This window comes from Alligator mississippiensis, chromosome 6 (genome assembly GCF_030867095.1).
Source record: "Alligator mississippiensis isolate rAllMis1 chromosome 6, rAllMis1, whole genome shotgun sequence".
NCBI lineage: Eukaryota > Metazoa > Chordata > Crocodylia > Alligatoridae > Alligator > Alligator mississippiensis.
In genome coordinates, this window is record NC_081829.1 from 74,950,666 (window position 1) to 74,976,456 (window position 25,791).

The window sequence follows — 25,791 nt, forward strand, 5'->3', positions numbered from 1 at the left end:
GAAATGAGATTGGTCAAACAAGACCTACCCGCAACAAATCCGTGCTGGGTATCCCTCAGGATATTTCCGTCAGCTAGTCTGTTAAGGGTGGCCTCTTTGATAATCTTTTCCAAGACCTTCCCCAGGATTGAGGTCAGGCTGATGGGCCTGTAGTTTGCTGGATCTACTTTCCTCCCTTTTTTTGAAGATAGTCACGACATTGGCCTTCTTTCAGTCTTTGGGAACTTCACCAGAGCACCAGGAGTTCTCAAAGATCTGTGCCAGGAGCTGGGCTATGATGCCTGCCAGCTCCTTAGATACCCTAGGGTGTAAACCATCAGGGCTGGCTGATTTGAAGGTATCCAGTCTGTCAAGGTGTTCGTTCACAAGGTCAGCACTGATGAAGGGTAAGGAATCTCCCTTACCTGGGCATCCCTGACCCACAGTGGGCAGGGGTGTCCCATGGGACTGGTGGAAAAACTAATGCAAAGTACCCATTTAGCAAATTTGCTTTTTCAAATCCCCAAAATCGGGGACCAAGGGCAAAGGCAGTGGGAAGGGTTTCTCTTTAGCCTCCTCCACAGCTGGGGGTGGGAAAGGCAAGGGCCTGCCCCAAAGCCTAGACCGCCAGCGCCTAAGGGGGCCAGGTGCACTACACCAGCCAGCACACCCACTCAGCCTGGCCCTGGCCCTAGTTCAGGCCCCACCAACATGGCCTCCGGAGGGGGGGCGGGGAACTGCAGCTATGCACAGGCAGCTGCGGGGAGACCTGAAGCCAGGGGGCCTGGACCCTCCACCACTGGCCCTTCCAGCTTAGGCAGCGGGGCCCCCTTTCCAGCACTCACCTGCAGGCATGGGGTGAAGTGTGAAGTGCCCAGGCGGGACAACCTACATTTTGAGACCTGGGTGCAGGCCCTGTCTTGGGTAGTGGGGGCCCCCAAGACCATGGCGGCCTCCTGCTTTCATGGCAAGGGGGTCTTTTTCCTTGTCTCGGAGGCCACTGCACAAAAGGTGATGGAGAGGGGGCTCATGGTGGAGGATGAGTACATCCCCCTCAGCTGTCTAGAAGAGCTGGAGACCAGGATGGTCCTCAGCTCCATCCCTCCCTATATCCCCAATTGGGCCCTGCTCCCCCAGCTGCAAACCCTGGGGAGAGTTATCTTCCCGGTGGTGGCCCTCTCACTGGGGTGCCGAGACCCTGGCCTCTGCCAACTGTGCTCTTTCTGTCATCAGGTCATGATCCAGCTGGCAGTGGAAGCACAGTCGGAGGCTGAGGGGTGCCTGGTAATTCCTTATCAGGGGGCCCTGGTGAGGATTTTCTATACACTGGGGAACCTGTGGTGCTTCCGGTTCCGTGCCCTGGGGCACTCACATCATGAGTGCCCCATGGGCCAGGCGGGAGGGCATCTGCAGGTCCCACTGGAAAAAGGGCTGCCCCTACCACTGGTGCCTCACCCCCTTCAGGCCCCCCTGGGACCGCAGCCACAACTACGAGCCCACCTGTGAGTTCAAGGGACCCTGTACCCCAACTAAGTCTAGTGGAGTCCTCGGGAGGGCACCAGCAACCGGGGGGAGAGAGGTAGCAGGGCCCCCTGCCCCTAGTCATACCCACATTGTGGCTGCCCCACCCCCGCAACACTTGTCTTCTCTTGCCGAAGCCTGTCCACCTGAGGACCACCCTGTGGCTGAGTGGGTGCAGGTCCTCCCCCAGGGTGTAAAGGCAAGAGGAAGGCATGGGCACAGCTGGAGCCCTCTGACATGGAGAACTCCTCTCCCCCTCCCAAGACCACCACCCAGGGGGAAGGAGCGGCCCAGCCTCCAGGGGCTTCCCCAGCTTTGCCTGACACCCCACCCCCAGGAAAGATCAAATGGGTGATCCCCACGGAGGAGGTTTCGGGGCTGCTAGATAGTCCCGAACAGGACTATCTAGCAGTCCTGGTGGCCTTCTATGACCAGGTCACAAAATCTTTAGATGCAGGGGTAGCAGTGGATGTAGTCTTTCTGGACTTCAGGAAGGCCTTCAACACTGTTTCTCACCCCATTCTCATTAAAAAAACTAGGGGACTGTAGTGTCGACACCTATACAGTCAAAAGGTTCACTAACTGGCTGAAGGGCCGCACCCAGAGTGTGGTGGTGGATGGGTCATTTTCAGCCTGGAGGGATGTGGGCAGTGGGGTCCCCCAGGGCTCGGTCCTTGGGCCTGCACTGTTAAACATCTTCATCAGTGACTTGGACGAGGGGGTAAAAAGCACCCTGTTCAAGTTCACAGACAACACTAAGATGTCGGGGGAAGTGGGCACGGTAGAAGGGAGGAATAGGCTGCAATTGGACCTAGACAGGTTACAGGGGTGGGCGGATGAGAATAGGATGGGTTTCAACACTGACAAGTGCCAAGGTACTGCACCTGAGGAGGAAGAACCAGCAGCATATCTACAGGCTGGGGAACTCCCTTCTTTTCAGTGCAGAGGCAGAAAAGGATCTTGGAATCGTTATTGATGCCAAAATGAACATGGGCCGACAATGTGGGGACGCAGTCAGGAAGGCCAACCGTACCTTGTCATGCATCCGCAGATGCATCTCAAGCAGGTCCAAGGAGGTGATCCTCCTCCTCTATGCGATACTGGTCAGACTGCAGTTGGAGTACTGCGTCCAGTTCTGGGCATCACACTTCAGGAGGGATGTGGACAACATGGAGAGGGTCCAGAGGAGGACCACTCACACAATCAGGGGTCAGCAGGGCAGGCCCTCTGAGGAGAGGCTAAGGGACCTGAACCTGTTCAGCCTCCACAAGAGAAAGCTGAGGGGGGATCTAGTGGCCTGTTACAAACTAGTCAGAGGGGACCAGCAGGCATTGGGGGAGTCCTTGTTCCCCCGAGCATTACCAGGAGTGACAAGAAATAAGTCACAAGCTGGCAGAGGGTAGATTTAGACTACACATCAGGAGGTGCTACTTCACTGTCACGGCGGCAAGGATCTGAAACCAACTTCCAAGCGAAGTGGTGCTGGCTCCTACCCTGGGGGTCTTTAAGAGGAGGTTAGACAAACACCTTGCTGGGGTAGTTTGCCCCAGTACTTTTTCCTGCCATGGCAGGGGGTCGGACTTGATGATCTGCTCATGTCCCTTCTGACCCTACCAACTATGAAACTAGGAGTCCATGGGGGAAGCCCTTCATTCTGCTGACCAAGGCCTACCCCCTGAAACCACGGGCACTGAGGCTGAAGCATGCCCAAAGGAAGGCCTGGCGGCAGAGCCTCCTCCCTCTAATTTAGGGGATACAGAGGCCCTGGGGCTCACCCTGGTGAGTTCTGAGGGACAAGGTCCCCTTTCCCAGCATCCCAAGGCAGATGCCAGAGCCATCCCAGTGCCTGGTGGGTCTCATCCCTCCTCCTTCCAGGAAGACCCCACCTGCAGCCTTCCCTAGTCCCACACCAGAGGGGGTCGTGGTGGGGTCTCCTAATCAGTAGGCTGATCTCATCGGGAACCCTGCACAGACCCCCTAGGGCTCCAGCTCTATCCCACCATTTTGTGAAGGAGCCCCACCCCGACCCTTACCCCTGTCCCAGGGGGCTGCAGAGCTCTCCCAATCCCAACCAGAGTCTGGAGTCTTAGCGAACTGGGGATTTCAGATGGTGCTGGAAGAGCCCTCTGAGCTCCAGGATGAGGAGGAGGATGCCTGAGAACCAGCAGGCTCCATGGAGCCTGACTTTGATGTATATTCCCAGGAGGCACTGCCCATGGTGATCCTGCCTGATCTCAATCCCTGTTTCTTCTGTGGGGCTCCAAACCTCCCCTTTACCCCTAGCCTCTCTAGATGGTGCTCACCAAATTCTCCTGCAACCAGGTCGCAGTGCTGCCTGTTGTGGTCTTATTTGACCCTCTACCCCAGGGTGACCTTTGGTCTCTATTAGGTACACCCTTCCAGGGCTGGTCTTGGCCTGTGCTCAAAATCAAAAGAAACAACAAAAAAACCTAAAGAAAAACCTGGCTGCTTTCAGCCTTCTTCTCAGGCTCCGTCTATGTCCCCTTTACCCAGAATCAGGTTCTCAGGCATGCCACTCCCGATTAGACCGGGTTTATATCTTTGCTGCACTTTGCCCGGGCCCACTCTGGCATCCGCCAACCCCTTTCAGTGATCAACACTTTGTCTGGGCCCAGGCCATGCTGGGGCCTAGGCGTCCGGGGTTGGCCTACTGGCATTTTAATGCCAGCCTGCTGGAGGATGTGGGCTTCAGGGAGGCTTTCCAGGAGTTCTGGCTGGCCTGGCGGGAGCAACGGGCAGCTTTCCCCTTGGCTCGGAGATGGTGGGATGTGAAGAAGGTGCACATCTGGCTTTTTTGCCATGGCTACACTCGGGGGGCACACCCAGCAGAGGGAGGCAGTCTGGAAGCAGCTCGAGTGGGAAGTGCTAAAGCTGGAGAGGCACCTGGCCATCGACCCAACCAACCAGTTACTCTGCAGAGAGTGTCGGGAGAGGCAGGAAGAGCTTTGTGCTCTGGACAACCACCGTGCCCGTGGTGCATTTGTCTGCTTGTGCATCCAGTTACTTTGGAAGATGGACCACAGCTCCCGCTTCTATGCCCTGGAGAGGAGGTGGGGGGCTAAGAAGTACATCATCTGCCTTCTGGTGGGTGACGGCACCCCCCTCATGGATCCAGGCAAGATGCACCAGCACGCGTGGGCCTTCTATGTAGAGCTTTTCTCCCTGGATCTGACCGATGCCAAGGCCTGTCAGACTCTGTGGGACGGACGCCTGCAGGTCAGTGTGGGTGACCGGGACTGGCTGGAATCTCCTTTTACTCTGAGTTTTCTGCCGCCCCCCACCTGATACCTGGCAATAAGGCTCTGGGCATCAACGGGCTGACCTCGGAGTTCTACCAGGCTTTCTGGGACATCCTGAGCCCGGAACTTGCTGTGGTCTGGGCTGAATCTGAGGGAAGTGGGGAGCTCCCCCTGTCATGCTGGAGGGCCATGCTAACCCTCCTGCTGAAGAAGGGAGATCCTTGTGACCTAAGGAATTGGTGTCCCATGTCCCTCCTCTGCATGGACTACAAGGCGGTAGCAAAGGCCATCTCACTGCACCTGTGGTCTGTGCTGACGGACGTGATCCATCCTGACCAGACATACACAGTGCCTGGACATTCCATCTTCGACAACCTGTACCTGGTTCGGGACCTCCTGGACCTAGCGTGCCAGGAAGGTCTGTTTTTTGCCCTCCTATCCCTGGACCAGGAGAAGGTGTTTGACAGAGTGGATATGGGGTACCTCACAGGCACACTGCGGGCCTTTGGCTTTGGGTCCCACTTTGTGCAGGCTCTCCAGGTGTTGTATGTCTCTGTAGAATGTTTAGTCAAGCTCAATTGGACCCTGACAGAGCCCATCCCGTTCAGGAGAGGGGTGTGTCAAGGATGCCCACTGTCAGGCCAGCTGTACACCTTGGCCAGGAGCCCGTCCTCATTCTCCTGCAGAAGCAGGTGGCAGGGTTGATGCTCTGGGAGCTGGCAGTGAAGCTGGTCCTGTCAGTGTATGCTGACAACATACTTCTCATGGTCCAGGACTCAGGCAACCTGGCATGGGTGGAGGCTTGCCGGGCATTGTACACAGTGGCCTCTTCTGCCTAGGTCAACTGGGTAAAGAGCTTTGGCCTGGTGGTGGGTGGCAGGTGGGCTCACTCCCACCCACGCTCCGCAAAATCCGCTGGGGTGTGGGCTCACTGCTCTACTTGTGGGTCTACCTGTCCCCCACAGACCACCCCCCATCAGAGAACTGGCACCAGCTGGAGGCAAGGGTGGTGGAGTGGCTCTGGGCGTGGGCAGGGCTACTGCGATGTCTCCCTGCGTGGGAGAGTGCTGATGCTGAGCCAGCTGGCTTTGGCACCGCTTACACACTCTGTCTGTGCCCCCTGAGGTTCTGGCAGGACTCCAGAGATGGGCGCTGGAGTTTTTTTGGCCAGGACAGCACTGGGTCGCTGCAGAGGTCCTGAGCTTTCTCTTGCAGGAGGGCGGCCAGGGCCTGGTTTGCCTGCGCAGCCAGGTCTTGGCATTCCGCCTTCAGGCCCTGCAGCAACTGCTATACGGTGTGGGCAGCCACACGGCATGAGGCCACCTGAGGTGCGCTTTCCTCCGCCACTTCCAGGGGCTCCGATATGACTGGCAGTTCCTCAGCCTGCAGGGCTTCTCCCTGCAGGACCGGCGAGGGCTGCCAGATTTCTACCAGGACCTCCTTTGGGCCTGGAGGCTGGTCTCAGGCCTCCAGGTCCCCCGCAACAGTCACCCAAGGTGCCAACCTGCTCATCGAGCCCCTCCTCTGGAACCCCAGCTGGAGGTGCCAACGGTAGAGGTACCCTGGTTGTGACAGAGGTTGAACCTGGCTGGTGTCACCCATATTGAAGACCTCCTGGACTACAATAGGCAGGAGTGGGTGGATCCCTTAGCACTGGCTCAGAGCATGGGTCTACCCACGACAAGTGCAACCTGCCGTCTGATTCAGGAGGTGAAACCTGCCCTACCTCCTGACCCCCTTGCCTTTATTGACCAGGTCCTGCGCAGCAGCGGTTCCCCCCTCCCCGGTGTCCTCCAGCCCACTGGAATTTGTCATGGGGCCAGTGACTCGCCCAGCTGCATGGCACTCCCCACTCCACCACCTGAGCCAGGTGGAGGACACCAGACCAGTCTGCTTTTCCACTGTCCATCGCCATCACCTACATGCTTGTGTGCCTCACTGTCCATCATGCCACCCTTGCGTCCCACCCAGACACCAACTGGCGGGACCTGCCGGGCGAGGGTGTGGCTGGGGCATCCCAGTGGCTGAGTCTGTACTCCACCCTCATCCCATGAGCCACTGGGGACCTCAGCTGGTGGCTCCTCCATGGAGCTGTCGCCATGGGTATGTATGTGGCAAGCTTCACAGACACCCTGGTCTCCTGCCCCTTCTGCGGGCAGAGGGAGACCCTGGCACACGTGACGCTCACGTGTGCCAGGATGCAGCCCCTTCACCTCCACCTCCAGAACCTCCTCTTTCGGTTCTGGTTGAATTTCACCCCCCCACCTTTTTGTTTTTGGTTACCCCATCCACAGCCCCACCATGTCCTGGGACCCCCTGGTTAACCTCCTCTTAGCCCTGGCCATGTGGGCCTTGAATTTGACCAGGAAGAAGGCTCTGGCCAGGAAGGTGCCCAGAGACTGCAGGGCCGCTTTCCTTGCACTTGTCCGTGCATGTCTCCGGTTGGAGCACCAGTGGGCAGCATCTACTGGCTCCTTGGATGCCTTTGAGGACTGGTGGGTGCAGCCCAGGGGGCTCTGCTCAGCGTACCCCTCAGGCGCATTTATTTTCATGTTTTGACCCTTTGACCCACATGACACCCCTATCTTGGTTTTTTTTTGCCTTTTCTGTCCCAAGAATTCTGTTGTATCTTTCATCCCTTGGCCCAACACAGTAGGGGCTATTAGCTAGCCAGGTGGGCCTTAGAACCCATGATACTTGAAGAATACAAATAGACAGGAGCTTTTGGGGCCCAGCCACTTGGTACCTAGGGACACTACCCCTTGTGCAAGCTGGACTGATGCAGCAGCATCCCAAATCCATTTTTAAAAATACCCCCAAATCCATGTTTTTCCAGAATTAAAATAAATGACCACCTGCCCCCCCCCCCCAATTTATACAGAGAGAGAGACAGCGATCAGTTGGGCAATGCTTTATTGGTATATTTACAAAGTTAAAGCAATGTGGAAGCCTACCAGTGTCTCTATCATCACGATAAAATAAATTCTAAATACTTATATGCGTTGATGTATACTTTTGTTTTTCTTCGCACATGATGGGTGTGTGATGGGGGGATGTGGTGTTTGCAGGAAAGGGGTGGAAAGGGTTGTGGTGGAAGGTGGGTGGGGTGTGTGTGGAGGGATGTGGGTTGGTGTGTGGGTAGGTGTAGGGCGATTTGCTGGGGGGACTATGGGTGTGGGGAACCTTGAGGGGGGGCTGCTCAGGAGGTGTGGATCCCCTGGCCCCCATAGGGTGTAGCCCCCACCACAGCACATAGAATGCTCCCCGCCCAGGGTCCCAGATCCCTCCTGGAGGTCCATAGCCCAGGGGCCATAACTTACCTTTAAGAGCAGCAGTGGAGTGGGGCACTCTGAGCCATGGGAGCAGGACCTAGTGCGGCATGCAGGGACCGCGCGCTGGGCCCACCTGGGTCCCGCCAGTCCTGGGGCCTCTCTGCCTGGCAGGGGTAAGCCATGGTGACAAGACCCAGAGCAGGACATGGGGACCGCGTGCGGGGCCCAGCCAGGTCCTAGGGCCTCTCTGCCACTTGGCCAGGCTGGACCACAGTGGCAGGACCCAGCACAGCAAGTGAAGACTGTGTGCCGGGCCCAGCTGGGTCCTGCCACCCTTGGGCCCCTCTGCCACCTGGCCAGGCTGGGCCCTTGGTGACAGGACCCAGCACAGCATGCGGGGACCACACACGCGCCCAGATAGCTGCTCCTGCTGCCCGACTCGGTCTGGGTGCCATGCTGGGCCAGCCCCGTGTGGCTTGCTAGTCTGGCTTTGTACCGGAACAGGTCACATGGCTCCAGGAGACACAGGTCCTGTGCATACCTCCTGGAGCCCTGTGACCCACTCTGGTGCAAAGCCAGATTAGTGAGCTGCATGGGGCTGGGCTGGGTCCATACACCCTGCAGTCCCAGGGACATCCCTCCTGCCACTCCCCAAACCCCCCAACATCCCCCTGCCACCCCTTACCCACTCACACTCATGAACCCGCCCCCCCCCCACTTACTTTGGATAGCGCTGGGGGCCAAGGTAGCAAGAGAATGAAAGAGACACTCTGGTTGATACCAGAGTGTCTCTTTTTGAGGACTGACTCCCTGGGAGGGTCTGGGATCATGCCTTGCTCCGCTCTTCTGCGGGGCAGTTGTTTTAGACCCCTGGATATCCAGGGGTCTAATTTTCTCCCTGCACTGCAAACTTGCGGTGCAGGGAACATTTTTTTCATTCCCGCATGTGCCTTTTGCCCCACCTCAAAGGGGTTTGAGATGGGGCAAGAGGCACGTGCGTGCCCATAGAGTGCAGCCAGGAGACAAGTGACACCACACAGAGATCAAAAATAGAAGAGGGCCAGAGGGAAACAGCCAAAAACAGGTTGGGAAGGAAGACTTGTTTTTCACTGCATATAGTGAAATAATGTAAGACAACGCACGTAATGTTCCTACCTTGGTTTCTGATGACATTAAAGTGTTTTCAACCAGAGGTATTTTTATTGGCTTTTTTTGCTTTGAAGAGAAAGCCTTGATACACTGCTGCATTATTTCAGTTTTATGCCAATGTAATTCCATGCACAAGGGTGCATGGAATTCCATGCACACAAGGGTGATACAGGCTCAAGGATTTTTACCTTTGACTGTACCTCTTTCTCTGCTAGGTGACTCCACTCTACAGCCACATAATGTAGGGGCTCATGCTGCCCAGGAGATGGAGGGTGACATGTCTGAAGACACTTTGTAAAGGCCTGAGAGAATTTGCCACCTACTTCTCTTCCTCGGGAAGAGGGACAAAGGAGCTTCAAAGGGAAGTTTGCTGGGGTGCTAGTGGAACAAGTCCTGAGAGGTTGGGGAAGGAATAGATTTATAATCTGCCAGCCCTACTCCTTTCTTTCTCTGCCTCCCTACTTCTAACATTGTTGTATTTACATTTTATATTGGAGCAGCTTTTCTCTCCCAGTCTTGCTCTTGGCTTCCAGCTTCTCTGATCCTCATTCTTGTTTTCAGTGGTTTTTATGAGGCTTCTCTCTAGTCCTGTTTCCTCACTAATCATAAACAGAGCAGGAGGCCACCAGTAGTAGCAGTATATCCCCAAAACTTGTCCTCTTCCTTTCCTCACTGGCTCCTTGACTGACTTAGTACAGGTTTGGATGTCTTTCTTGGGCTAGCAAGCAGCAAATTCCATCCAGCTACAATTGGTTACCTTTGGTGCTGTCACCACCCCCTTCCTGGAAAACAGGATGCACTCCCTCCATCATAAGGTTGGAGACAGGAACGGGGTCACATCAGTGAAAGGGGAAAAGGTATATACTTAAATACCTTTTTGCAAAAAATAATTCTATTTCCAGTGCCTAAGATCCTCTTGTATGTGAGGAGTATTTTAGATAATATAGCTTCATTTTAACAAATTTTATCTATTACGAGTTTGGAAACTTTAATAACTGAATCGTCTAATAAAGCATTTTGCAACTTGTGGGTCACGACCCAAAAGTGAGTTGCAATAATGTATGAAAGGGTCATAAACAATCATGGAAAAAATGGGGAAAAAAGCAGAAAATCATGGATTTTCTCCTTTAAAGGAGAAAACCCTCGGAAACTGCAGGTTTCCCCTTGCAGGCTGGCAGAGTTCTAAGTTGCAAAGGGCTGCTTAGGGTTGGGGGGAGCAGAAGGCTGATCAGTCAGGGGGCATCATGTGCATGTGTGTGTCCTTTTTAGATATGTGGGGAGCCGGAGGAAAAGCAAGGGCAACATTGGACCCCTGCTAAACCAGATGGGACATCTGACAACTGATGCCCATGAAAAAGCCAACTTGCTAAATGGGTACTTTGTGTCAGTCTTTCACCAGTCCCAAGGGACACCCCTGCCCATTACAGGACAGGAAGTCCTGGGTCAGGGAGATTCTTTACCCTCCATCAATGCTGACCTTGTGAAGGAACACCTTGAGAGGCTGGATATCTTCAAGTCAGCTGGCCCTGACAGCTTACACCCCAGGGTACTCAAGGAGCTGGCGAGCATCATAGCCCAGCCCCTGGCACGGATCTTCGAGAACTCCTGGTGCTCTGGTGAAGTACCTGAAGACTGGAAGAAGGCCAATGTGGTGCCTATCTTCAAGAAGGGGAAGAAAGTGAAGCCAGCAAACTACAGGCCCATCAGTCTGACCTTTATCCCGGGGAAGGTCCTGGAAAAGATTATCAAAAAGCACATTCTCAACAGACTGGCCGATGGCAAAATCCTGAGGGATAGCCAGCACAGATTTGTTGCAGGTAGGTCTTGCTTGACCAATCTTATTTTACGACCAGGTGACCTGTCACCTGGACAAGGGAGAAGACATTGATGTTGTATATCTTGACTTTAAAAAAGCCTTTGATATGGTATCCCATGATCACCTCTTGGCAAAACTGGCCAACTGCAGCCTCGGCTTCTCCACAATCCGCTGGCTGGGGAATTGGCTATGTGGTTGGACCCAGAGAGTGGTGGTTGACAGAAGTCAATCACTGTGGTGCCCTGTGACCAGTGGGGTCCCCCAAGGCTCTGTCCTTGGACCTATATTGTTCAACATCTTCATTAATGATGTGGACACTGGTGTCAGAAGCAGACTGGCCAAGTTTGCTGATGACACCAAACTTTAGGGTAAAGCAGCCACACCTGAGGACAGGAGGGCAATCCAGGTTGACCTTGACAGGCTCAAGAAATGGGCAGACGAGAACCTAATGGCATTTAACACTGAAATATGCAAGGTTCTCCATCTTGGGAGGAAAAACCTGCAGCATGCTTATAGGCTTGGCAGTGCCACGCTGGCTAGCACTTCTGGCGAAAGGGACTTGGGGGTCACGACTGACCACAAGATCAACATGAGCCTTCAATGTGATGCTGCAGCTAGTGAAGTAAGCAAAACACTGGCTTGCATCCATAGATGCTTCTCAAGCAAATCCCAGGATGTCATTCTCCCGTTGTACTTGGCCTTGGTGAGGCTGCAGCTGGAGTACTGCATCCAGTTCTGGGCTCCATAATTCAAAAAGGATGTGGAGAAGCATGAGACAGTGCAGAGGAGAGCCACGCACATGATAAGAGGTCACGAAAACAGACCTTACAATGAGAGGCTATGGGACTCTTCAGCCTGGAAAAGCACAGGCCCAGGGGGGATCTGATGGCCACCTATAAGTTTATCAGGGGTGCTCACAAGGATCTGGGGGAATATCTGTTCACCAGAGCGCCCCAAGTGATGACAAGATTGAATGGTTGCAAACTCCTCCGTGACCGTTTCAGGCTGGACATAACGAAGAACTTCTTTACTGTCCAAGACCCCCAGGTTTGGAATAGACTGCCGCCGGAGGTAGTTGAAGCGCCTACCTTGAACGCCTTCAAGAGACATTTGGATGTCTCTTGCTGGGATCAGATGACCCCTGCTGACTTCCTGCCCTTTGGGCAGGGGTCTGGACTTGATCTTCCGAGGTCCCTTCTAGCCCTAATGTCTATGAAATCTATGCACGAAGCAGCTAGGAAGCATGGAAAGCAACTCCTGCAGCTCCCCGCAGGTAGGTCTCTGGAGTGGGGTGGGGGACGTATAGACAATGTGTTGGGAGGGAAGGGGGGCACATGCCCCACTAAATTTGCGCATCTGCCATAGGCACAGGGCTGCAGCCCAGCTGGACCAGCGAGGACAGGATCTGCCTCCACAGCCCAGAGGGTGAGGGAGGACAGAGTGTGGTGGTGAGTCTTGTTGCTGCTGCATGTGCCACCAGGATCCCCACACCAACCATGCTGCCAGCAGCTCGAGTAATTGATGCGGGGGACCATGCTGCCCTCACCACTTCCTGCCCAGAGCTGCACACACGCCAGGCCACAGCTCTACCCCACCACCGTGACCTGGCTGCTGCCATTCCTCTCAGGCTACCCGCACTGCCCACCACCCCTTCAAGGTAGAGCCACAGCCTGAGGGGAGTGGTGGTGGCAGTGGTCAGGCGATGGCAGCAGGGTAAAACTGTAGCCTGAGCAGAGCTAGCAGTGGGAAGAGGTGAGGACATCGCAGCCCCCTCTCCCTCATCTTTTACTCCTCATGCTGCTGGCAGCATGGCTGGTGCCGGAGTCCTGGCAGTGGTAACAGCAGCAACGAGTCTTGCTTTCCTGCTCCATCCTCTTGTGCCAGGTCCTACCTGCTGGGCCGCGGAGGCAGCTCCTACCCATGCCAAGCTGCAGCCCCATACCCACTATGGGGCACTGTGACAGGGTGCTATCTTTGGCTGCATTTTTTTTTTTTATAGGCCAGTGAGTGGGTACCCGTTAAGTCTTGCTGTATTTTCCTCCCCTGGGGATCAGCTTCCCCCCACTTTACTCACCTGCCATGACTTGATGTTACTTGGTTCTTAAAAAGAGGGAGGCTGACCCAAAGGTTCCCAGACAGGCTCTAGGCTCACTGCCTGTAGGATGATGAGCTGTTGCCTTAAGAGCAAAATGCACTCTCCTACCTTCCCTTGACATGCCCCATGCCTTGCAGATGTTTCATAATTTTAGCTTTATGTTGGGGTTTCAGCCACTGTGGGCTTACCCCCCACCTTCCCCCTCTCTAGCTAGGCCTGTCAATCAAAACCCACTAAGCAGGGCTTGACTTGGAAGCTCTAGCTCTCTAGCCCACTCAGGCTTGTTTCATACTCTCCATGACACCCGGCCTACTGGCCCTTCTACACTGTGCCCGTGGTGCCAGGCTGTTGGGGCCTTACCCCCTCTGGGTTTGCCCCCCTTTCTGTAGTTAGGGCTGTTTGCCTATGTCCACCTACTAGGACCTGGCTTCAAGGCTCCTATCTTCCCTTCAAGCGACTCTGGGCTCATGGACCCTAGTGATGCACCCCTAGTGCAGCAGGACTTCTTGAGCCCTCTATCATGGCACCCCTCAGTGCTAATGAGGCCTCTTCCTCCCCTACAGCCTCAGCTACAAACCACCAGCATTAACATTAAACATAAACCATAAGCCCCTATGGCCATATAACGAAAATAAAAATAAGAGAGGCAAACTGCCTGTTTACATGTGATTGTGCTTCTGTCTCACAGCGTGGCACATTCTTCCCAAGGAAGCTGCCACAGCTGCTCTGTAGTCATCAGGAATCTCCCTCTCTGCTGCCCTGCTGGCCTTCTCCACTTGCGGTTTACATGGTTCTGGCCTTTCCCTTCCTGTCACCTGACCAGCTGGCAGGGCTCAATCCTTAACCCCTGCTCAACTGGACAGATGCACCCAGAAGGTTCTGGATTTAAAGGGTCCGCTCTGCTTCCTGGCAACAGGGCTTGGGTTGCCTGTTAGGCACTAATGTGGGGGGGCGTGTGCCCTATACACACCCACTCCCTGCCCTGCACACTGGGGAGAGGCAGTGGGTCAGGAGTGAGGGGCACCAGCAGGGCTGGGAGGTGGGGAGCTGTGGGTTGGGACTGAGAGGCACAAGCAGGGCCAGGGGTTGTGAGTTGAGTGAAGGGCACCGGCAGATCTGGGAAGGGATGGGGGACTATGGGTTGGGACTGAGGGGCACCGGCAGGGCCAGGGGGCTGCAAGTCGGGAGTGAGGGGCACTGGCAATTTGCACTGTGCAAATTGTACAGCGATGAAAGTCATTTGGAAGTAATGGAGGGCCACAAGCTGATATTGCTGTTAATGTTTTCCTGTTGATGTTGAGTTCCATCTTTTAAATTAAGACTGTTCAGTTGCTTTAACTTGTAGTGTGTGATAAGTATCTTGGTGCCCAAATACTTGTGTGTTTTCTACTTAAACTATTTGCTAGGTTGGGACTGGCCATAGCATTGTTTACAAATGGGTCCTGGTACAAAAAAAAGTTGAGAACCACTGCTCTATTATGACTATGACCTTAATATACAGTGCATAGCTGAACATGTATTTTTTCTTCTATTATTAATCTACCTAGCACTGTGTATAGACAGTGTTCCTGTAAGGGGAAAATTCTGAAGTTACTAGCTAAGCAAAACTTCCATTAAAGCATATTTCAATTTTAGGTTTTAGTTGAATTCTGATGAATGAGGCCCTAAGAACAAAAAGATTCAATAAAAGAAACACAACATAACACTTTACAACCCTGTGATTATAAATCTACTGAAATTACGTAGTGACTGCATAATCTAGAATGGTGTATCATGCTAGCTTTAACTTTGTTAAATCCAATCAACAAGGAGAAGAAATAAAAGGAACACTTTAAATCATGCTTCAATACAGTTGTCTTCTAATGGTGGACACTGCATGACTAGTATTCTTGTAAGAATTTCAGGCAATTAAAATTTCATGTTGAAAAAGATATTACGAGGCTGCATTCTTGGTGAATCAGAAACAGGTTCTCCTGTGAAGGCAGTGAAACGATACTCCTGAAGAAGTTCTTGTTTTATTTGTGCTAGCTCAGCCTGTAGTTTTTCCACCTTTGGTTTAAAAAAAGAGTAAGGAAAAAATTAGGAAAAAAGCCTAATTTATCTTGCATTAGATCATAAACAGCAAGAAACATTACACAGATGGAATGAACCAGCTTTTTAACTGGGCTTGTAAGCAGCCTCCATTCGTATACATGTAAAGCTACATGCATGCACCTACAGCACTTTAAAAATAACTTGTGCGCAAGTGTAGAGGTTGCAACCACAAAACCACATATAGATTGCAGGTGGAAACTCAAACATTTAAATAGGTGCTTGTGTTAGAACAGTTCAAAGGAATACAAACAGGTTTTTCTCCTGCCAACTGTAGATGCAGATATGCCTATAGACAATTTTACATGTGCAAAGATAGAGGCTGTCTGCCGAAAATCAACTCTGTTAAGTCAAAAAATAGCTGAGTGGCTCCTGAGTTTAGGGGCAGATTTTTGACTGCAGTAATTACATGTATGCCAATAAGCATATCTCTGGATATTTGAACCTCCTATTGATACATTAACTTAGTCCATTCCTAGAATAAGAAAAAGAAGGATTCATATACATTCACATATATAATTCACTGAATTAGAGTAAAATCTTGAAAATTAATGAAATCCAGGTTAGATTTCATGTCTTCATAATTTTTTCAGTTTCTCAAGATAAAATCTTAGTTTTTAACATTTTTGTGCTATCAACCATGTCTTGAATATTATAAGTGATAATAGAGTGGATGGCTTTGTTAAACAGAGTATAATACATTTTTGGTTTTCACAAATTCTAGGACAACATCTTACAGAGATTATGCTCTTGCTTAACTTACATAAAGTTTATTGTGAAGTACATATACAAGCCTTGGCACCTTGTTGCAAAATTTGAGAGAAGCCTTTAAAAATTTAACTGAAATCCATTAAGGGTTGTCTACATGGAATTGGGGGGGGTTAGATGCTGCATAGTAATTGCTGCCTGATAGATAGCATGCAGTAGCCATTTCCAAATGGACAGCCAACTTTTACTTAACTGTGGACTTTGCTTCTGAAACATTTCCATCAAATTATGCACTCAACACTGTGGCTGGGTACCCTATGTTCTTTAAGGTTCAACAGTAGCACAAGACATTGGGGGATTCTTCCAACACCATTGGATGGGATTGTCAGGAGTCCCTGTGATTCTGCATCCAGAAGTCAAACTTCCCAAATCCCACAATTCCTTTCTGTCCCTGAGCTGTCTTTTTAGGGGGGAGGGATGAGGAGTGCAGCGGGGGTGGAGGAGGGAAGGTCAGCACCATTTGTAAATGGCACTAGCTGGCCATTATGGACAAAACAGTGCTATGTGTTGTCACATTGGAAAGTGGGAATAAAAAACAGCTTATGCAGATGCTTTTGACATGTTGCTGACAGATGGCTGAAGCTCTGAGAGCCAACTGTCATGCTATGGAGCAGCTTGGTTGAGATTCTGGTAGCAGCAACAGCAATCTTGCATGATGCTATACCAGGAGAAGAACAGGACTGAGGACAAGGGCAAGCGCAACTAACAGTTTCTGAAGGAACATTTCTTGGAGCAGTTCCACAATGTCATTTTCAGCAGTGTCATTTTTAGACTTATATAATGTCAGGTAGTGAGAAAGGAATGTTTTGTGTGCCTAGGACACTCACAAGTAGCCACAGAACTTCGGATGACCAAGACTGCTTCCTGTGGGAAGCTTACTCAAAAGTTGCAGCAGCAGCATATCAACATGATAGCTTCCCTGTTCATTCAGAAGTGTGCAGCCACTGCCATCTGGAGGCTCACCATCCCAAACACCTACCCATTAACAGCTAATCAATTTGGTGTGGGCAGATTAGGGCTGCTCCAATGGAAGCACATGTTGTTATTAAAAAGATGCTTTTGCCTCATATGATATGGCTTAACAATCCTCAGGATGGGTTTGTATGCACATAAATCCCTAACTGCACAGGGCCAACTGATGGAATTCATATTCCTCTAATGCAAGGCCTCTATATTCTTAAAGGGGAAAGGGCTTCTACAACATTCTTAAAGGCCAGATTATCAATTGGGGCTGGTTGGTCTGGCAAAAGCCATGATATAGGGATTTTCAGGAACTCATGCAGTATTTCTTTAATGATAAAACTAGACTGGCTGCTGTGGCTATTCTATGAACATTAATGGAATTGATTTTCTCCATTACTCTGGAAGACCCTACTTATCCCCCATGACCATGGGGTATGAAGCCTGTCACTGGACCTTTGTAAAAAGAACTGATTAAATTCTAAGTAGCTACTAGGCCATTAAGTGTTTGGGAGATTAAAGGGTAGATGAAAAATCACCAATAGGAATTATAGAATACCTTCCTATAATAGGAATTATTATATTCCTATATAATTATATATTCCTATAATAGTCCTATAATTCCTATAATTATTATATTCCTATAATAGGAATTATAGAATACCCTCAATAGGCACTGAGAAATACCTTTCTTGAACTATAACTGTACCCTGTGTGCTGCAAATTACCTGCAATACTGAGACAGCCTTAGAGAGGGTTGAGATCTGAATGGTCAGAGTTCCCTGAATTTTCACACCTCCCAAGCAACAAGGAGACCCAGGACCTTTGTGTAGCTGGACTGGTACAGGGTTCCACCAAGATGCTAGCTATGTTAATTCCAGAAGTGTATATGGACAGACAGACTGAATCTGGCTTCACACCAGATTTAAAACAAGAAGTGACATGTTTACCATGATGCCAGAACAGTAGCAGGCACATGGACAAATAATCTGGATGATTTGTGCTGGGTGCAAAGCAGTACATGAAAGCAGCTATAAAACTTCCAAAACAGCATGCAGTACAGATGTGATCACATGAGCATTAGTATTGCCTAATGTAATAGGATGTAAAACTACTGCTTCTTGAAAGAAGTACAGATTATGCCAGGGATTGGAAACCTACAGGCTGTGGGCCAGATCCAACTCATAGAGCCACTGGATCTGGTGTATGGAGTGGGGACTTTGGCAGCGTTCAGTCCCCAGGGGCTTTGCCTGTGCCCTACTTTGCCATACTGACTATGGCCAAGGAGCTGGGTGCTTCACCCATGCTGTGCTGCAGTTAGGCAGCAGAGAGATGTAGTGGTGGCTGGGTCTTACTGCCAGCCTATCTTCGATCCGAGTTAGGGTATTCTAGCCCAATGCTCTCAAATGTTGCCAAGCCCTGAATTATGTAGTACTAGGTCAGTGGCTACTTACCAAGGAACTGCAATGTACAGAGGTCTTTTATGTATATAACTTCATTTAATACGAAATAATCTCCCCAACCCCATGTATGCAAAGGCTTGTAAACCTACTACTACGTCCAGTCAATACCTTGCAATCCCTTACATAAATGAACAAACAAGTCTTGGTTTCTTAAGGAAACAGTGGCCATGTCTACATGAGACGCTGACTGTGCAGTCATTTAGTACTCGTATAAACTTATTTAAAAGTGTACTAAATGACTACACAGTAACTGGAATTACTGTACAGTAGCATCACTGAATGGCTTTTAGGTGACACTGATTGCGCAGTAACTCATTACTATTGTGCAGCAGTGTCATGTCATGCTTCAGGCCACGTTACACTACTGCTCAGTAGTATTGGGGTACTGTGAAGTCAGTGTCTTGTGTAGACACAGCCAGCTGGTAGTTAGTCCAGCACTGGCAGCATCATTAATTTGGAGCTGCTGTTTTTTTCATTCACTAAATCAGAGATTTAAAAATAGAATAGTCAAAACCAAGATAATTTACTTCATGATAAAACAGGCCTCCATTCTACAGGTATTCTAATGTCCGATACTGCCTAACCAAACATGAACGTTTTTTCATTGTTAAAACCTGGATTCCATTAATTCTCAGAAAACACTGAAAATTATTTTTTCTGCCAAGTCAGTTCCATAACATTTTTAAAAATGCTTAGACTGACACCATTTTTCACACTGTTGTACCAAATGGCTGAATTCTACAACTATATTGAGGTTAAGGGGGGCTGGTAGATACTCAACATTTTTGAAAATCACGCCACATGTTTAGATGCAGACTTAACTCCACATTTTAGCTATAAATTTCTATTTCTTAAAATTCTGGCTTTAGTTTTCTACATAAATCAACTACCACAGAGCAGCTTGCATAGCACACTGTAGGCTTAAAAAGTAACTTTGGTATCTATTTATTATTTCATTTTTGACATACTGTCTTATCCAAATTTTTGGCTTTTCTTTAAATGAAGATGCAAATGATTGAATTATCCAGTATAAGTAACCTTAAGTAACCTAAGTCAAATAAGGAATTTATATTTGTAATACAAATTATTTTTGCCTAAGTTTTTTGAATGAATGAACAAATTAATCAATGACAACATTAACAATATGGCAAATGTATTTCTGAAAGAAAGTTGATATTTACAGTTTCAATGTCTTGTTTTGCTCTCTGCATTACTTCCAAGGGTGTCCCTTCTGAGTTTTTTCTTGTTTTCATCATTTGTATATGCCATTTGATGCACTGTTTCACTTTCTTTTCTCTGGATGCTCTAAATAAACACAATTATTTTCTTTCTTTTTTGTTTACTAGAGCTTCCACTTCCAATACAGTCTAAAGCACCTGTTGCATTTTAACATATAAAAACAAAGAAGAGTAGAACAAAACCCAAAACTGATTTTCTTTGCATATGGGTAACCTGTCTCTAAGACTGTGGTGAATGTTTTTCGATCATCTTTAATTACAGAAAAAGGACTTGCAGGACTGAAGTTGACTACAAGTCAACAGTCTGCTATTGCAAAAGAGCCAATGGCATACTAGCATGTATTAACAGGAGTGTTGTGTACAAGTCATAGGAAGAAACGCTTACAGTTCATTCAGCACTTGCGATACCTCACCTGAAGTTCTATGTCCAGTTCAAGGAAACCACACAAAATGGAAGAAGTCCAGCAGAGAAGAAACAAACAACAAATAACTAGAGGTCCAGGATTCATCAGAAAAGGTTTGAAGGACTGGATTTTTTAGTCTGGAGAACATAAGAGTGTAATAGACTATTCTCTCTGTTCTCAGGGGACAGACGTGGGTTTAATTTGCCACAAGGGAAATTTAGGCTTGATATTAGGAAGACTTTAACTATGAAGATGGTTAAGCACTAGAACAGATTACTTAGACAAGTTGCAAAATCTCCATCCTTGGAGGTTTTTAAGAGCAGGTTAGACAAGCACTTGGCTGGAATGATTTAGGGAGGGATAATCCTGGCCCGAGTGGAGAACTGGGTATGATCAGATATCTTTCTACAGGACTTCCGTCTGATACAGTGTTCAGGTTAAAGGGTATTATGGGGCGTGAATCAGAGCTATGTAGTAGGATCCTTTCAGAAGATGAAAAGTATTTAGTTAATAAGACAGCAGATTGTAGGACAAAAAAGAAGGGCCTTGTGGGTAAGTCAGGTAAGTCCTGAAATTTGCCCATCTTTTTCTCTGCCACAGAGTTCATATGGATTGCTAATCAATAGGGGTGTGCGAAATGGGCTGTAGTCAGTTCAGATTCAGTCTGAATTGGGGGCAGTGATTTGATTCATTGATTTGGGTCACTGTCCCCAATTCGATTCAGCTGAATCTGAAATTTAAAATTCTATGCTGATTCGGAGAATCAGTGATTCAGCCACAGACGCCGCTTTAAATGTTTTATCTACATACATTGAGGTACCAGGCGCAGCTCATGAATGCTGCGATGGTGGGGCAGATGGAGCATCCTACAAGAGCACAGGGGGGCCCCCTGCATGCTCAGCCGTGAACCTGGAAGTGGACCCACTGCCAAGTGCACTGGAGGCCCCCTCCCAGGCTCGGTAATCAGTCATGGGGGGACCCTGGGTGCCTTCCCAGACCCAGGAGGCACCTGTCACCAAGCCAGAAGGGAGGAGGGGGGGCCCCCTGCGTGCTCCCTGGCAGACCCAGAAGTGAACCGGAAATGTTTCTGGTCCACTTCCAGGTCTGCTGCTGAGAGCGCTGGGGCCTGTGGGACGCTCATCTGCCCCAGAATCTCAGCAGTCACGAGCCGCCTGGTACCTTGAAGTATGTAGAAAAAACATTTAAAGCTGTGTCTACGTCCAAATCATCTAATCTTTCCGAATCGATTCAGAGGGTTCCAATTCAATTCGGAGAGATTAAAGGGTCTCCTGATTCGATATGGATTCTGAGATTCGGCCATCGATTGGGCTGAATCTTTGCCAAATCGAATCAGGGAGGGAAGCTTCACACTAATCAAGTGTTTAGACCCAGCTTTTCACAAGTTGCCACTAACTTTGTGTTCATCCCTTTCTGGATTCCTAACTTGAAATGGCTATGGTCTCTAACTTGTAAAAAATACTGAGCACTCACACAGCAATTAAAGCAATGGGAGCTGTGCTATAAACATGGGGGCTGGGAGAAGAGAAGCTATAAAGCACTAAATGCCATGAAAAATCAGATCCTAAGTATCTCAACATGGGTACCCCAAAGTAGTGGACTTATTAACCATAGCCTTTCTTCGCTTTGATTACCCATGTATACAATGGAGTACTATCACCATCTTAGAAGGTGGTGTGAAAAGAAAATGCCTGTGAAACACTGAGATACTATAGTAGTAAGCACCATAGAAAAGTCCATAGAAAACTTAAAATTCCTTATTCAGAGTGAGATTTGAAGAGTGATCATGTGGCTAGGTATTGAACATTAAGGATAAAGCGGAATACTGAAAACTATTCTGTCTTTGAATACTTTGTGGCCTATACACTGAATGAAGCAGGAGCCTTAGAAAAGATAATGTTGGTCTTGTAATTAAAAATGGTATCATAATTCATAAACCAAATTGAGGTGTCTTGGATAACTTTAATTCTGCCATTCCTAATTCCCGAGTTCTTGATGTACAAATGTTACTTTACAACAAGTTTTCTGGTGTGCAATCATGTATACAATTAATTAGGCAAGGAAATTATAAATGGAGAAAAAAGAATTAAACTTGAGAGTCCTGAGAGCCTCATTGCTTTTAAGGTCTTGGCTTCACATCAGGCTTATAAATAAAGCTGATGTCTTTGTTTTAGGGATAGCAGGACGTTTCAAATGTATATATGTTGTATATGGCTCTGCCCCCTAGTGGGAGATACTTAACATTTAATCAGCTGTTGTTAAAACAGAGGGCAGTATAGGCTGCCTTATGGACCTATTTTCTGCTTTCAAATTCTAGGAATCCTGAGGGATTTTTTGCACAGCAGCAGAAAGGGAAACTGTGTCTTCTTGCAGGTATCCATTACTACAGTGGGGATCAAAAAGAAGCCTCCATTTCCTCAAAACAGATGTTCATGAGGATGGTCTGGAAGGAGAGAACAGAAACAGCCAGTACTTCTGAAAGGCAAAAGTGCTAAAGGATAGTGTTGGGGAATCTCAGAGCAGCCAGTGAGTGAAATGTAGTGAAACCTATGGGAGGCCCGCTAACATAACAAGAATTGGAAAGTACAACTGAGCAATATGCAATCCAAGTAGCCAGGCAAACTACAGCATGTAAGGAATTCATTCCAAACACATTGCCCATAGCCATAAAACAAGGTGGATGCCGCTGGAATGTGAGAAGTATACTACAATTCAGTCCCATGGAAGGGAGTAACTATCTACTTAGTTATGGAAGTTAAGAACGAGTCTATATATTTTACTATGTTACCAGGTGCCAGCAGGTTGATTTGATAAGGATACAGGAGGTTTGGGGGTGTGATTTGTTTGTTTGGTTTTTGTATCTGTGTGTGTCACAGGACAGAAAAATACTCTATTTATACCTTTCTAAGGAAATAAAAGGATTTCCCAAATAGTACTAAAAACAAATAATAAGCTCGAAGTATTTAAGCACTAACCTTATACCTTCAGGATCTGCATTTAATTTTAACAGTTTCATTTGTTCACTTTTTTCAAGTGTAGGTTCCTTTTGTTTTTCATATCCATCTGTAGCATATGGTGCACCTTTTGATATCTAAAAAGAGTACAACATAATATGGTACTAGCACATTTTGTAGAAAGGCATCATAAATAAAAAAAACTATTTCTGTACTGAGGAAGGGAATAGGGTGGGAGGTTTTGTTTTTTTTTTTAATTGAGTCCAGTGATCAGAGCAGTTGTTTCTGCAAATCATTTTTTTTCCTTTAATGGTTAAACTTTTCTTATTCAATGACTGGTGGTTATTTCCCACAATATAAATAGCAAACATTTTATATTCAAACAGTCAAACGTGATAATGAAAGGCACTATGAAAAACCTTGGCAAACACTGTGATAACACTTCCCATTTATTTACCTCCTTTTAATTTGGTATAGAAATTATTCTGTTACTATACAAGGAGAATTAGGTGCAGTGTGCAGTGCATCAAGAATCAAAACTGGAGAAAGGAAAGTATGATTTGAGTAGCAGTTTCTGTGGATCATTTTGGCAATTCTAAACAAATTAAATCATCATATAACAGGAGATTTTCAAAGGCAAAAAGAGTAGTTTGGATCAGAGTCCTTTGTAAATCAGTGGGAGCGGTGTGCTTAATTGTGTGTAAAATATACAATCTTCCAGAAAGAAAAGTTGTTTTAATCTCTTCAAATATGGTAAAATATTATTGGTCTGTATTAAACATCAAGATTAATTTTAAAAGAAATCTTGGCTACAGACCAAAACAGTAAAACAATTAATGAACTGAAAAATACAAATAGTTGTCAAAACTTAATATATTAACAAAGAGAGAAACTTTTAAGATGATAATTAATCATGCTTAGGTCAATGGCAAAACTCCTATTTTATTCAATAGGGCCAGGATTTAATGCTATGCTTTCATCATCACTAGCCACATACACACGCGCACGCACGCCCGCATGCACACACGTGTGTTTATTCTTTTAAATTGTGTGTGTAAACTTAACATTTATGAAGGTGATAGTCTGGCTGAATGGGAGGGTGATAGATATCCTTTCTTTATCCATATAACTGGTACAGAATAAGTGGCAATATTACAAGGTGCCTCACATAATGTACTCTTGATGAGAAGAATTCACATTTTCCTAATTCATGAATTAGGAAATATAGGAAATCCTTCTTTCCTCTGTATTCTGGGTAAAATCATCGCTTAACTGAAGTAAATGGCAAAACTCCCATTGGCTTCAGCAGGACCAGGGTTTAACCCTGAAGTGTGTAACCAATGCACTTGGTATAGTCATTTTTTGTATATAAAAAATATAGCCCATGTCTGGAAACTGGTACAGTACAGTGGTGCTCAACCTTTTTGGCCAGCAGGCTGGTTGGGCAATACCTGGACTAGTTGTGTAAGGAGTGACCTAGAAACCTCTACTCGAAGACGAAGCAGAAGAGAATGCTATGTGAAAAATGCCCATCTGCAATGATAAGGAGGAGACAGTCCTAGATAAAGGGGGCTTGAAAACAAAAGAAGAAGCAGAGTACTGGGTTAAAGGGCTCATTAAAATACTAAAAATCACGCCCCTAGGTGGGGAAGAAGTATGCTAATGAAGCACGCATGTATGTAAATGAGATACATAGCTAAAACACAGGTATAGAGACATGCTCAGTAAAGAACTTCTTGTGTCACTCACTTATAACCAATCAGCAAACAAGCCTGCTTGTGAAAATTTGAAAACTCCTGTATAAAAGATGCTTAGAAATAGTGATCTGGTGTGCTTGTTACGTGAATTATTCCACTCGCACCTTTTATTGCTAGCAATAAACCTTCTTTGTACTTTCACCCCTGGTATCTTTATTGGCCTTTGCATACCGGGCACGATCCCAGACTTGAGCTGGGGCACAACAGTTTTGGCGACCCCAGATGGGACCGCCTTAGATAAGGCTTTGCCCGGACTAACTGACGACCAGACGGCCGCTCCTCCGAAGCGAATGTCAGGCGCGCCCCGGGATCTCTTTTCCCGGTGAGACTTTTGCTTCAGGGGGAGCTGGATCGTTGAGGCGGCAGTAGCCTAACGGTGCAACGCCATAGAGTGAAAGTACCAGGCACTTGGGTGAGAGGGTAGAAAGGGCATAAGGCCTACCGTCAGTATGCCTGCCTGGGATTATCTCTGTAAGTATTCTATCTGGCCCGAGTCCAAGACCGGTGATTTTTTCCCCTGTGAGGATGAGGACTAAGAACAGATCCCTGGATCCTAGGTAAGTCAGACGGTCAGAACCGGGAAGGCAGCCCTGAGATGGGTACTATTAACAGTAAGGTTAGGAAATGTACCCCCCTTTCTTGTGTATTGGGACATTGGGCAGAGTTCGGTGGGGATCCTATGACTAAGAAGAAAGCTAAATTCTTCTGTGAAACTGCGTGGCCACGCTATAAGCTAGATGATCAAGAACATTGGCCTCCGGAGGGAAGTGTTGATTATAATACCATCTTACAATTGATTTTGTTCTGCCGGCAGAATGGTAAATGGGAGGAATTGATGTATGCGCAAGCGTTTATGTCTCTCTGTAGGGATAGAAAGGTTTTGGATAAATGTGGATTGGGGGAGGGGGTGGGGATCTGTAAGGTGGCAGTGGCTTGACCAACTGAAAATCCTGTCCTGGAATGTCCGGAGCCGGAGGTTCCACTCCCTTTGCCACCTCTACCTTATCCTCCTCCTCTTCCCCCTCCTCCTCCTCATTCGTCTGATT

At 48.2% G+C, this 25,791-nt stretch overlaps 1 protein-coding gene across 5 annotated transcripts in view; it reads right to left on the minus strand.

The window, feature by feature from the left end:
- Window positions 1-7,656: 7,656 nt before the first annotated feature.
- The window catches only part of LRRC27 (leucine rich repeat containing 27), an 85,798-nt gene continuing 67,663 nt past the window's right edge, over window positions 7,657-25,791 (minus strand). For 3 of the 5 annotated variants that reach the window (XM_059730015.1, XM_019482918.2, XM_019482917.2), the window contains exons 9-11: window positions 23,010-23,125; window positions 19,556-19,679; window positions 7,657-15,141 (exon numbers count right to left, since the gene is read on the minus strand). In XM_059730015.1, the coding sequence (XP_059585998.1) occupies window positions 15,001-15,141; window positions 19,556-19,679; window positions 23,010-23,125 (381 nt within the window). In that variant the 3' untranslated portion in view covers window positions 7,657-15,000. Of the gene's footprint in view, window positions 15,142-19,555; window positions 19,680-21,976; window positions 22,478-23,009; window positions 23,126-25,791 lie in introns of those variants that run through there. The other 2 variants (XM_019482919.2, XM_019482920.2) reach the window with 2 other exon arrangements.